Source organism: Cricetulus griseus, chromosome 2, assembly GCF_003668045.3.
Source record: "Cricetulus griseus strain 17A/GY chromosome 2, alternate assembly CriGri-PICRH-1.0, whole genome shotgun sequence".
Taxonomy (NCBI): domain Eukaryota; kingdom Metazoa; phylum Chordata; class Mammalia; order Rodentia; family Cricetidae; genus Cricetulus; species Cricetulus griseus.
This window is the reverse complement of record NC_048595.1, coordinates 316,799,973-316,814,355: the sequence shown is the minus strand read 5'-3', so window position 1 is coordinate 316,814,355 and position 14,383 is coordinate 316,799,973. Positions and strand designations below refer to the sequence as shown.

General features: G+C 43.1%; 1 protein-coding gene across 5 annotated transcripts in view; it reads left to right on the top strand.

Annotated features, from left to right (window-relative positions):
* Positions 1 to 14,383, top strand: part of Arhgef28 (Rho guanine nucleotide exchange factor 28) — a 312,963-nt gene that overhangs the window by 189,784 nt on the left and 108,796 nt on the right. Inside the window, exon 1 of one of the 5 annotated variants that reach the window (XM_027401664.2) lies at positions 598 to 922. The exons of the other annotated variants lie outside the window; for them this stretch is intronic. Coding sequence (XP_027257465.1) covers positions 838 to 922 — 85 coding nt within the window. The 5' untranslated portion in view covers positions 598 to 837. Of the gene's footprint in view, positions 1 to 597; positions 923 to 14,383 lie in introns of those variants that run through there. 5 annotated transcript variants of the gene reach the window in all.

The window sequence follows — 14,383 nt, the reverse complement described above, 5'->3', positions numbered from 1 at the left end:
TGTGGGCTTCCACTGAATGCTAATCACTGGAAAGCGTGTAGGGGGAACCGAAGGAACTGTTGACTTGTGGCAAATGAGTCATTAGCATATTGAGATGGACTGAAAGTTCAGAACTGAGCTAAAGTCACCTAAATCCTTATGACTGACTGCTAAACTCAGTAGCAGTTCAGCGAACAAACAGATGACAGTAATAAACAGTATTAAGAGTTAAACAGGCATAAGTGACTGGATGGTTGTAATGAGCTGAGTTAGGACTGAAAGGATCAGCCTGTTAAATTATCAGTTATACCCTCAAACCTGCCCAAGCTGCTGATGGTGTAGCTTCTCTGGAGGTGTGACCCCGGAGTAGACTGGCTTGCGTTTGCTGCTGTGTTCATCTCACAGCAGAGCTTTCCTAAGAAATGATTTCCTAGCTCTCAGCAAAACAGGCTCCTGCCTTAGGAAGCTTTTCCTGAATCACAGGCAGCCAGTGTTATTTCTCATCTCGGCTCCCTTCCTTCTTCATTTCCATATCTAGCCACAAGAAGAGGGGAGTTAATGATTCATTTGCTCCCTGGTGACCTTTTGAATAACTGGACTGCGATGTATCAGCCAGACTCCAGGTCCCCCGCTCTCCCCCTCCGGCTTCTCTGGTTTGGCTTTAATATTTACAGCCTCCTTGTTGGTCTACATGCCTGAACGCCCGAAGGAAGCAAAACATTTATTGCCTCTCCCTCCCTGAGTTTGGAGCTGTTTCACCCAGCCCCATTCCCGCCTTTGACATCACAGGGAGGCTCCTGGCTGGGCACAGTCTGCCTGCTCTCCTCTCCTCAGCTGATCCTTTCACCCAAACAAACAATGGATTCTGACTCCGACTCACCATTCAACTACTCCTGGCCTTCCTTCCCCAAGATGAAGATTCGCCGCAGGGCATCCAAGAAAGGTAGATAGATCTTGGTGCCTTTTGTTTGCCCAGAGCCAACCCCCCCAGCACCTCCGGCACTCTTACCTCTCTGTCCTGCATTTCCCTGCCTGCTTGCAAGTGAAGTTCGTGTTTTCACACGTCTTTCTAGAGCTCTTGCGGTACAAACACTTTTTGTGTGGACTTCTGAGGCATACTTATTTCCTCCTTCTGTTCCTTCCACTTTAAAAAATCTACCATACTTAAAAAAAATGCAGAGGTCGGGGAGGTATCTGGGGGGTCAGTACAAGGTAAATGTTTTGGATTCATTTATTCAGAGTTACCTTGGAGTTACCTTGACAATAGAGTCCTGTTGATTTAAACATGTCTAGACTTTGTAAAGTTTAAAGAGAACTCGCGCTTGCTACTTACTTTATTCTTTTAATTAAAAAAAAAAGTTTTGAAGTTAATTCCTTAAGGAAAATTTGCTCCTTAGAGGTCCTGTCTAATGATTTTGTAGTTGTTACAAGGAAAGGATTTGGAAACAGTGGTTTCAAAAAGAAAGTCTCCAGAGAACCCAGAGACTAATTCTGTTTACCTCCAGTAATGACAAGTAAGCACATCAACCAGGAGGAAGAAGGGCCTGGAATCCCTGGTGGCACATGGTGGAAGGGAATTGCCTGGTTTAGTCCCTCTTCTTGGTCCCCCCCCTGTAGTGTGAGCTTGGCAACCAAGGGGAAAGTTATTGGGGGACTGCTCAGAGAAGAGACTCTCCCATCCTGGGCTGGGCGTCAGAGGTGGTCATTATTGCCCATCTGAGGCTTAAAAAAAGCTAGAGAGGTAGTGGGCAGTCCTTCCCTTTCCTTGTCTTGTGAGTAGACTTGCATGGTCATGCCTTTAACCCCGGTGGGGAGGAACATGGAAGACAGCTGGTTTAGGGGCATTTCTCCTGATGTTTCTGTCTTCTGGAACTTGTGGATTCTGTACAGCAGTGATGTCCCTGAGGTACTCTGTGTTCCCACTGGAGGGTGGACTCCAGCAGTAGTCTACGTAGCTGGTTAGCTTAAGGATTTTTTTTCCCAACCTTCTAGGATGAGATAAAAGTGTTTGTTTGCCTTTTAGCTAGGATTAAAGCAATTTTAGGAATAAGATGAGTTGGACATGAGGGAAAGCAGGAGGTCTCAGCCCCAACACCTTTCCTAGGTTGGTTCACTTGCCATACTTGAAATGCACCTATTAAATACCTTCATACTTAGTGTTTAATGTACTCTTGTTATCCTGTCTTAAAACCAATTTCTTCTTTATTTTGTACACAAGAAAAGTGTTCTTTTTATTTTACACATTTTTTTATTTTATAAATTTAAGGAAGGGATTTTAAAATGTCAGTGGTAAAGTCTGTCTCCCTTTAAAGGTGCAGTTCATATATTAAAGGGCATAGTGTATTGTCATTAAATGATTCTGGGAAAAATACAGATGCAGGAGAGCAGTTACCTATTTGTAAAAGTGAGCCCATATGCTGATGGAAAACAGTAAAAACCTTAACAAAAGGTAAATCTGGGTAAAGCATACATGGTAATCTTTGTGTTATTTCTACTTTTTCAGATATTTTATGATTTGGAATTATTATCAAATAGTAAATTTTTTACAAAGTATATAGTATTTCAAAGAGGGGAGATGCATGGAGGTCCTAAGAATTGAAGGTTCATTTTTAGTTGTGGTGTACTGGGAGTGTAGCAAGAGAAGGTTAATTCAATTTTGTATTTATGTTGTCCAGACAACCTCCTGGATGCCTATATTTTTGGGGCTGGGACTCCAGGTAGGGAGCAACCTAGGAGGGAAGGGATTATGATTGGAAGCCAGGGAGAGCCTTGAGAGGCCAGTGGAGTGGTAGGAACACACGAATCACACTCTCCCTTTAAATCTAAATTTGGAGAACTGCCAGCCTGAGCCAGAGCAGAAAGTCATAGCAAAGCTATGTATAAATTAAACCTGGTTCAAGTGAAAGCAAGTACCTGGGTAGGAAAATGATTAACTCCTTGCTACCAGTAAGCAAAAGACAAGTGAGAATGAAGTCAATGGGGCAGCATGGGGGATTTTTAAACTATATAGCACATGTCCTTCCTTGGTTAAGTGATTGGGACCGAGTTGTGAAGAATGTGATTGATCCTATTATACTATCAACTGGACAGAATCCCAGACCCATAAGCCCTTAGAGAGCCAAGAGGACTATAGAGATGAACCAGGCCAGCCACCTGACCTCCATGTGAAAAGGAGGTAAAGCTCAGAGAGATTCCAGCAAAGAAATGATCAAATATATCTAGGAAGTATCTCTGCAGTGAGACGTGCTAAAAGGTCAGGTCAGCAGTGAGCCTGCATTGCATATCTCTCAGGGCCCAGGAACACCAGCTCCTCCCCTCCCCCATTTAGTAGCAAAGCAACAACAACAAAAACAACATGAGAAATCTGACAAGGTCTCCATGTGTAGTCCTTGATGGCTTGAATTTGCCATGTAATCCATGCTGGCCTTGAACTCAGGTATCTGTCAGTCTCTGCCTCACAAGTTCTGGGATTGAAGGAATGTGCCACCACACCCCACCCAGTAATTCTTACTTTGTAGCCTAGTAGCCAGTTTGTGAAGAACAGTGCTCTTTTGTCTTTGAATGGATGATACCACACCCATTCAAGATATTCTTTAACAGTAAGAATATCTCTTCATTCTCTTCATCTGTCCTCAGTGTGTGTGTGTGTGTGTGTGTGTGTGTGTGTGTGTGTGTATACGTGTGTGTGTGCTCACGTGTGCGCATGCATATACATGAGTGCCAATGCCAAAAGTCAACCTCCAACATTGTTCCTTAAGAGTTATACACCATTTCTGAGACAAGGCTTCTTCCTGGGATCTGGGGCTTACAGTTAAGTTAGGCTAGCTGTTAAGTAAGCCCCAAAGATCCATCTGTCTCCATTTCCCCATGCTGGCTGGGAATACAAGCCTCTGCCACCATACCTTTTCTTTCTTTTTTTTTTTTTTCTTTTAACTTGGGTGCTGAACTCAGGTCTTCAAGCTCTATGGTAAGCACTGAACCAGCTGAACCATCTCCCTGGCTCCTCTCCCTTTCCTTCTAATCATCAGCAAAGTTATTCTCCCCAGAGCTCCATCCACTTTGGAATTCTTGAAGGAGGCTTTGAATTTATGGTCTATTAAGTAGGTTCTCTGGTATTTATTAAGGTATATGTTCTTCTAGTCTCTCAACTGTTGGTTCCCCATCTTCACCCTCTTTGCTTGTATTTCCTTCCATTAGAGGCCCTTTCCTGTCCCTGTTTTCTGTTCTTTGATAGAAATGAAACACATCCATACTTCCAGCTTGCTTAGCCAGGGATGTGAAGTTTCAACAGGGGTTTTTTAATAACAAGAAAACCCATCAAACAGTTTTAACTCAGTACTTGCTTTTTCTCCTGCTTTCAGAGAAGGAGGCTATGTCATCGTTCTTTGGAAATGATGGGTGTCTCGAGGAGGGGGTCATGGGATCAGTTAAATCCAAGTTTCCCAACAAGAGACCTGGGGAGGCCATTCTCAGAAGCTATCTTTCATCATCTCATGGGCAGCCTCAGGACACACGACTTTTGGAGCCCAGTGGTTACTAATTGGAGTAGGTCAGAACCCATGACCGTTCTGCTTCAAGGGCTCTAGGAATGCCTGGATTTTTGTTTTGCTGGTTTCAGTAGGCAATTCAACTAAGAAATTTAATGTTTGTTAATCAAAGATTAATCATAAAAAACCCCACAGATCTAGAACCTCATGTAAACTTGTCATCATTATTATTCAGTCTTGAAAGTGTTTAATGTAAGTCATCGGACCCTCAGAAATGTAGACACATTCTTCCCTTCCTGCATTTTATCCACTTGTCCAGCATCTCCCATTCTCTCCTCCCCAGGTCATAGCAGGTGTCTTTCCAGAGAGGCAGAATGTGACAAGGTGCCGTTTTTCTTTTCATGTGGGCAAAGCCACCACAGTTCCAAAGGAACCAGTACAAACTAGAAAGCTTGACAACCATGAAAAACTTGGATAATACAGAATTTTGCAGTCACAGTCTGACTAAATGGTACTGTGTATTGCTTTACAAATAGTTATTGACATATAATGGATGCCTGCCATAGGGAATATATGATTTTTTTGAGACAGGGCTTCTCTGTATGTAGTCCTGGCTTCCTGGAACTTGCTCTGTAGACCAGGCTTGCCTTGAACTCACAGATCCACCTGTCTCTTCCTCCCGAGTGCTGTGATTTAAGGCGTCCACTGCCACCTCCTGGTGGAATATATGATTCTTAAAATAACTCTGTATAAGGAGATTATCTCTGTTTTATAAATGAAGAAGGCAAGGCCTAGAGAGTGCTGTCATTTGGGTATGACTTGTGTTAGTTAAGGGCTCATAGGTTGGCAGTTTGACTCCCAGCATAGTGATGTTAGATGTCGAGACTTAAATGAAGTAAGGCCCAATGATCATCAGGTCACAACAGGCCCTTCACTTGGAAGGGATTAAGGTAGTTCTTTTGGGAACCCTTGTTAGTTCTTGAGAAGATCGTTATGAAACAGCAAGACTGGCCCTTGTCTGTCTTACATGGGATGTCTCCCTTGGCAACCTTATGCTTTGATGCTGTTGCCATTGTGTGATGTAATGAAGGAGCCCTCATAAGAGTCAATGCTATGCTATTTCAACTTTAAGTATCCTGAACTGTGAGCTAAACAGACCCGTTTTAATTTACAAGTTACCTAGCTTCAGATACTTTGTGATAACCATAGAAAATAGAGTGTTTCAAAGTTGATCCCAAAGTATTCTAGGAAATACAGATACTGGTAACTATTTCAGTAAGGAAAGGGAATGAATAGAATAACAACATGAATGAAGTATTTTCCACATGTCTTATCACTTAAAAAAAGGGGGAGACTCTGCATGTTAGATGTGATGTCATCTTCATTTATTAGTTGGGGGCTCTGAGGCCAGGAAAGAAGAAATGGGTTGCTCAGCCTTGGAGCCAGTAGTAATAAAACTAACCCTAGAACACAGACACTAGACATACAATGGTTTTGTGCTTCCCAGTATGTGTGCCACCTCTTGGTCAGGCTAATGGATGGAGGACTTCAAGGACTTGCCACCATGGGTGGAAAGGTGCCATTGTATCTCACCACTTCAGCTCATCCCTCCCCTTTGTGAACTTTTGTCTAGGAAGAGAGGTAGCAGGGACAGCTTTAGAGGTTCTGTATGTAAGAACTATTGTTAGGCTTTATCCCCCCCTCCCTAGGCATGGTCCTTGCACCACACCCATGGTTTGGGTCTGGAGACTGATGGATAGGGACTTGGAAATAGGAAAATTGAAATCATGATAGAGTGTATCTTAGCATTTCTATTGCTGTGAAGAAACACCATGACTACAGCAACTCTTTTAAAGGAAAACATTTAATTGGAGCTGGCTTACAGGTTCAGAGACTTGGGTTCGTTATCATCATGGTGGGAAGCATAGCAGCACATAGGGAGACATGGTGCTGGAGAAGGAACTGAGAGTTCTGCATCTGGATCAGCAGTCAGCAGGAAGAGAGAGAGACTCTGGGACTGGCTTAGGCATTTGAAACCCCAAAGCCCTCCAGTGACATACTTCTTCCAACAAGGCCACACCTACTCCAGCAAGGCCATACCTCTTAATGCTACTGACTAAGCATTCAAATATGAGTCTATGGGGATCATTCTTATTCAACCCACCACAGGGTGAGCATGCTAGGAAACCCACTGTCTTCTAGATGGAGAGAGCTATGGACAGAATGATGAAGTATGCCAGGAGTAGAGATGGTGGTGTTCTGTTTTCCTTCTGTGCTGGGGTCTTGCTGTGTTGCTCAGTTTGGTCTTGAATTCTGGGGCTCAAATCATTCTTCTGTCTCAGCTTCCCCAGTAGTAGGACTACAGACATGCGACACGATGCTTGCCTTGTTTGGTTTTGGAATGAGCTCATTTAATATTTGAAGGACAGGTATCTGATCTGAAAAGTAACTCTTGATTTGCATTTAGAAGTATGAAGACATTCCAGAAGTTTAGTGATAATTGTTAAAGGCAAATAACTTTAGCTTCATGAGCTTTCCTCCTTTTCATGAAGTTTCATAGAATAGACGTGTGTGTGTGTGTGTGTGTGTGTGTGTGTGTGTGTGTGTGTGTGTGTGTGTGTGTTTTAGTCTAGAAAGTTAGAAGGGAATGAAGTCAATAGGTTGCTTCAGAAAGCCCTAAGAAGTCAAATCTTGTGGGCTTAGAGGTTAAGAGCACTGACTACTCTTGCAGAAGATTTGGGTTCAATTCTTAGCAACCACATGACAGCTAACAGTTGTCTGAAACTCCAAGATCTGACACCCTCACACAGACATACATGCAGGCCAAACACCAATGGACAAAAAATAAAAACAAATAATTTTTTAAAAAAGACAAATCTTTCCCTTAAGATGAAATAACTCACTAAGGTGTCTTTGCTCTCAATGAGCTTAGTTTCACAGAGAGCAGTTTCAATGCCAGACTCTGCCCAGAAGCGTCTCTCTGTCACGGAGAGACAGACAACATAGCTAATACAGCTAACAGTAATCCTCTTAACTGAACCAATACTTAGCCACAGTTTTTGAAAGTGGCCCCCATCTCTGTAGGGGAAAGGAAACAGTATTACAATTTATTGTCTCCATGTTTGGGGGACTTCTCCCCAAGTCTCACAGGAGAGACTGGAACAACTTACTGTTGAATTTCATGGCAAAGAGGAGGCATACTGGCTGGAAATGTAGTTCAGTGGGGCAGGGGATGGGGTGCTTGTGGTGCTGGTGGTGCTGGTGGTGCTGGTGGTGCTGGTGGTGGTGGTGCTTGCCTAGCATATGTAAGACATGTGCTTGTTCATTCCCCAGCCCTGAACCAAAACAAAACAAAAATTGAAAAGCTGTAGGAAGGTAAGGTGGAAGGCATGGTGAAGGAAGGAATGGCAGGCACTCAGCAGCCTGTGGTGAACTAATGGGGCTTGAACAGGCAGGGTGGTCCCTCAAAGCAGATGTGCAGAGTCAGATCCACACGGAGCAGAACAAAGTGATGGAAAAGGGCCCGGCTGTGTGGACTGCAGATTCATGGGGATATGGAAATGTTGTGTAACACGGAGCATTTCCCTGGCCTGTGTGCTTATCTGTATCTGTCCGCTTGGTGCCTTCCCCTTTGCTGAAGAGCATTCATGTGAGAGTGTGCCTTCCGAGATACACTGAGATGGGGATGTCACCCAGATGAGACCAACCAGAGTAATAGGCCTAGTAATAACAGGCCCACGGTGGGCACATCACCCAGACATAGCCAATCAGAATCCTTCCTTGGGATGTCTCAAACAGGAGTTTGGAGGGAAATGCCTTTCTTCTTGGGTGGCTTCTCTGGAAAGGTTGGTGGCGAAGTCATTAGCAATAGAAAACTAGCCTGTAGTCAGAGGGATGCAAGAAGAAGCCAATGACAAGGTCCTGGGGGGTTCCACGTCTCTGCCCTAGTCTCTTGAGTAGTGCTTCCCTACTCAAGCTTTGGCTATTAAATTCATTCAGTTCTGTGAATTACCCTTGTGGTCTCCCCCATCCCCTTATATTTTTATTTTAGCAAAGTTTGGCGAATATGTCTTCTCACAAATTGGAAACCTCTGACTTTTCCTTCAAGATGTAGCTCAAAGACCCTCTCCCAGCTCTTGCTTGCCTGCCATCAGAGGCCAGCATTCTATCTCAGGTACCATTCTGCTTGGCCTGAGTTCTTCTCACAGCCCTCTCTTTCTCTATCACAGCCGGCATTTGATATCTTTACTGTAAGGTTCCTGAAAGGTGGGGGTTGTCCTATGCATTTCACATCTCCAGTGTTGGATCATGGAATGCAAGCAGTAAACATTGATTTATTTACTATTTATTTTTGTCTATAATCACCTTATTTCCACAAAGTATACTGTACAGACAGTGGGATGGGGAGGAGAAAGAACATATGGAAAATTGGTTTGATATATTAATATAAAGTCACTTTCAGCAACTGCTGGTATCATTGGATAATTTGGTATCTTAGATTTCTCTTGCCAACTCACCCATTCCCTGTTAGTATTTAATGGCCTTCTGGTGAGAGAGGAGGGCAGCTGGTGGTAGGAGGAGCCTGGTTCTTGAATCTGCAGTGCTATCTGGGTCTTACTGGACTGACCTAGCCTCTTCTCAGAAACGTGACTTCTTGACTTTGGCACTTATGACCAAGGTCTTCTTCTGGGGTCATCCCCTGGTGTCAGCAGGGCTTGGTGATTCTCCTCCTGGACTTCCATTGACTTGGCTTTCCCTTGACTCTCATATGACCCTTAGTGGTCTCTGTCCTTGGATGCTGTCCCAGCTGCTCTCTCCAGGAGCATTTACCATACATCTTCTTTTGCACGGTGGTGGGAAATGATGGTTAGCCAAATATGCTCTCTCTGGGGTGTTTGGGATCTCAGAATGCCTTTCTCACATGGAGACAACTGGGAGGAACCTGGGGAATACAAGGCTGGCACTGCTGTGTGATTTTGTGTGCATGCACCTCATTTTCTCAGGATGCAGATGATCTGAATGAAACAAACAAATAAAAACACCATCCATTCTCAGAGTGCACACCACCTATCTCACACTGCTTGGCCCAGGCAGAGAGACCCCTTACTTGTGCCTTTAGTCTCCATTATCCTCACAGTAGAGAGCCTTAATCACAGACAAATCCCATATCCAGCTCTCTTTCATATTTATCTGCCCAGAATTTCCCCATGACAACAGAGTAGGATTCAGGAGTTCAGTCGTGTTTCTCAACCAGAAGAAGCCTGGAATGACTTGAGGAATGCCAGGCAGCACTTAGCTTTCATTAGTCACTCACTCATTCACCTACTTGTTCATTCATTCATTTACCCACTCATTAATTTCATTCAAAATGTTCTTATTGAAGACACTTAAGAAATAAGTGACTTTATTATATGTCCTAGAATCATTCTCTATTGTGCTAATGTAGTGCTTTGCCCCTGGTAGGACTCAATAACGTTTGATGGCATCTAGGAGTGAAAGCAAGATGAGTCCTAGGGAGTTGAAAGTCTTTGCAGCATTAGAAATGAACAAAATCATGTCTGTGTGCCACTGCCTTTCCCTATGAAGAGTTTGAATTATTCATTGAGTCCCCAGGATGATGACATGTGGGGACATCTTTCTTATCCATTTGTTAATGTTTCTAGAATTACTTGAAGTGGCTTTGAAAAAAACCAGAGAACTCTTTTTGTGGCCTTCAGTTCTCTCTTGGGGCTTGTGTCATGCTTTAGTTTCCTCTGCAGCTTGCCAATGTTGCCTTTATGTTTATTTGCTTCAGGCCTTAGAGGGTTTCACCAAGAAGGAAAGGGATTGTTGACTGAATCTAATCACACCAAAGTCCACACACCAACACAATATCTACTTGACTGCTTGGTAGCAATGAGAGCAGAAACATATTACTTACACACTTGAGAGTCTGTTCAAATGTAAACATGTGCTTTGGAAGGCCACTTTGTGCTGCTATAATTAGTAATGAGGGTGAGGAAAGGTTTTGGGGGAAATGGTTGCTTTCAAGATTGCTCTTTCTCCCTGCCCCTCACTTGCCTCTTTATTTTGGGGGATGATGGAGGCAGGGTGGGGGACTGGTTTCTCATTCATTAATTATGGCTGTTGAATCTTTCAAACAGCAGAAAGGACTTTGCTAAAGATCTGATGTAACAGAATCAAGTTTAACTGAGCATGGACAGGAGGGTTTGACCTTTCACCTCGGGAGACTACTGGCTTCTGTGTGTAGCCATCACTCCTGGTAGCAGGGCTAGGCAGTGAGTCAAGATCCCAGGAGGCTAGACAAGTTCTGAGGACATCGAATGCTCTGGAATGATGGTCAGAGGTTTCCTGGTTTCTCTGTTGGACTTCTCTTGGTACAGACTGAGGTCTACTAGTAACCTAACTTCTATCCAACCCACAGGAAATTCCTGGGCTGGAGATCTTTTTGGAATCTGGATAATTTTCTGTGTAGCCACAGGTCCAGCTCAGAAGAGCTTGAGGTGAGATAGTCCATGCCAAGACTAATGGCAGCAAAGTCCACAGAAAGTCTTGAAGAGGAATGGCTAAGGAGAGTAGCACCGTTTTTCAGGGAATGGTCACTCTCACTGTGAGGGCATCTGTCTACTTTCTTCTGGACGGCAGTGGGATCAGTGTGAGGGTTTGAGCATTCCAGAACATCACAAAGGTCCCTCAAGTTGGGAAACAGAGACAAAGGAGAGGGTGTGTTTTCATCATCATTGGATTTGTGCCATTGTAGTTCAAACCCTCACACATCCGGATAGGTTACCACTAACCTTTCTCCTTCTATCTGAACTTTATTCCACCCCCTTTTATCTGGTAGCTCTGGGATGTAATCCAGGGTTTTGTGCATTGTGTCTGAGCCACTCCCCCAGCCCACCTCACATTTCTTGACATGAATGTGTGAGAGATTTTTTTTTTTTTTTTGGAAGATATGGGGTAGACGGAAGTAGTAGGGCTATGGAAGAGGGTGGTCAGCTTGTGCGATGCTTTAAATTTTTACATGAAATATGGACATTTGTCAAGTATAAATTTAAACAACAGAAAATAAAATAACTAGAAAAATCAATATGCTAATACTCATGCCGTTGTGGAGAATACAGATGACAGGTGGTCAAAACAGCCCTGTGCACTCTTAAGGGAAACATTTGCAGATAAACATTTGTGCAACCACTACCTGATATAGGTGGCTTACTGATAAACAAAAGACACATTGCAAGAGAAATGGGCTTTTCCCCCTCTCTTGTTTTATATGTAAAGATGTTATTCTTGACAATCTAGAAATCGTAGGTTATAAAAATTTAAAAGTGAAAACACAATATACTCATGACAGTTATCTGTTGGTGTCTTGGCTTTCCTTTCCAGCTCTTTCTCCTGAGTATTTTGAACATTATGCTGTTAAAACAAAATGAAATTATACAACTGCTGTTATCTGCATGTTTTATCAGCCAGGCTCACACTGGCATATCCTGGCAGCAAGTTACCAGGAGAACTTACACACAGGGGACCCAGGAAGCAGGCAAACACAACCAGGGATAAGTCCCACTGTAACATATTAATGAGACTTCCTAATGGGAAAATACCAGACATTGTTCAAATACCATTTTCTTTAATTTTTAGTGTATGTGCTATGTAAATTGTATTAATAGTAATTTGTGTGTTACAAAGCTGATGGAAATTTCAAAATTTCCTACTTGTATATTGTAAAACTGTAAACATATAATCCAGATGTGTGCTGTATTATATTTTCAGAGACATTAATTTGTGAAGAGAAAAATAACATATTATTTCTTGACAGCTCATTCCTGTAAGCATAATAAAAATGATTATAGCTAATTCATCCAAACTTACACACACACACACACACACACACACACACACACACACACACAGAGAAAGGGCAGTTCAGAATTGTCTGCCAGACTAGATTGGAGCTGTGCCTACATTTCTAAAGTAATTTTGTGAAATATTTGAGCATATGTCAGTTTTTATGGATCTGATAGCAACATTTTTTGAAAAACAAGAAAATCACTCTACTACTAAACCCTTCCTTTCACAAGGTCAGGTGTTTATAATGCATTCAGTATGTCTGTGGAATGTCCACTATGATATATCCACCAATATTAGGAATATTAATCTAACATTAATCTCAGCAAACCTTAACCTCTTGCTTTGTTTCAAAATAGAACATTCAGTAACCCCAGTGGTACAGTAAAGTGCTTGTCGGTTATTGGTTATCTTGGGTGGCCTTGAATGACACCTTGGTTTCTTTGCCCCTGCTGTTTAGAGATCAGATGATTGAATAGAGTCACAGGTGTCTGGTTTGTAATAAGGACAATGTATGTCGTTGTCATAGCTGTTCAGTGTCAGTGTGGTGTGGAACAAGTGTGCTGGAGGTGATGCTCACATTTTATACCTTCCTGTTCATTGCCTCGTTCTCATCTTTCCCTGTGTTCCTTCATTTACAAGGTTGCCTGATGGCCCCTTATTCTGCAGAAGGTAGTAAGCACTGGTAGTCGGTTCTATTAGTTTTTTGAGGCAGAATCTCATTGTGTAATCTAAACTGGCTTTACACTCACAGTCCTCCTGCCTCAGCCTCCTGAGTGCTTTTATTACAGCCTTGTGTCACCATGACCAACTCCGGATGTTTTAAGTGTTTAAATGGTTAGATAGTACTATTCTCGGGCTATTGATACCACAGGCAAAGGAAGCCCTGTATAGGGTCTGTATTGTTCCATTTGCTTGGTTTATTGGTCACACCCAACCAGGAAGTTACCTCTATCTGGAGAAGTGAAATTATAAACTTCTCTGGAGTGTGGTAGATGCTTGGGAAGGAAAGCCTGTTGGCCCTGCTGAGACTTGGCAGGTGACAGTAATGACTGTGCCTGGAGGATGTTTGCAAAGGTCAGAGAAGCAGAAAGGCCTGGGCTGGGCCCAGCGCGTCATACAACTAGCAGGTTCGTGGTGAATGTTGGGAAAAGAGTTGAAATGAGTGGGAGAAAGAAGAAAGTTCTGGAGCAGAGCATAAAAGCTAGGAGGAAGCCAAGGAAGCTTCCAGAAGCCAAGAAGACACTTCAGCTCCCCAAGAGTATTCTTTTAATTGTTCCTGGTACAAGTTTATTTTTCTTGAGATGAAATTATTCCATATTTCCACAGTTACTTGATTCCATATTGAGTATGGCCTGGCCTGCTTCTTGGCACTGGGGACAAAGAGAACAAAATGTCCAAAGTCACTTTTCTTATAGGACTTATGTTCTTGGAAGGCAATGAGATGATAAAGTAGCATGGAGTGGGTGACTGAGAAAAATGCTGCTGTAGGTCCCAGTGGATAAGACAAAAGCTGTCCTAGGAGGGTCCTGCTGATGCTTACAGTGGTGATCACTGTGTCAGAGGCTGCCTCACACTGAATTCTGCAGCCAGGCTTAGCTAGTATACCATGGCTAGTTATTCTCAATAAATCCTCCTATGTTCATATAGTTCTATGTTTTTGTTATTTTGCCTTTTTTTTTTCTGGATTGGAGGACAGAACCCAGGGCCTTGTGCCTGCTAGGCAAGTGCTCTACCACTGAGCTAACCACCCCCCAACGCCTAGTTATGTGTTTAAGACAAAGCACATTGCAGGAAGAAAGGAAGGAAGGAGTGAATGAATGAGACTAATTTGCCTAACCATGGTCAAGAAACTTCTGAACTGCAAAGCCCTACCTAGCTTTTGTGGTGAGAGCTTGGCAGGGAGTGGGTAAGAGCAGGCCAGGCAGCAGCTTTGCAGGAAGCTGGCCACAGGTTTGTTTATGTCTGGGTGTGTTTCTCTTGCATAACTAGGCAAGTAGGCTACACTTTCCTTTAGCTACCAGGCCTGGCCTTCCAGAAGGCAAGCTGGCTTTCATCAGAAGTCAGCT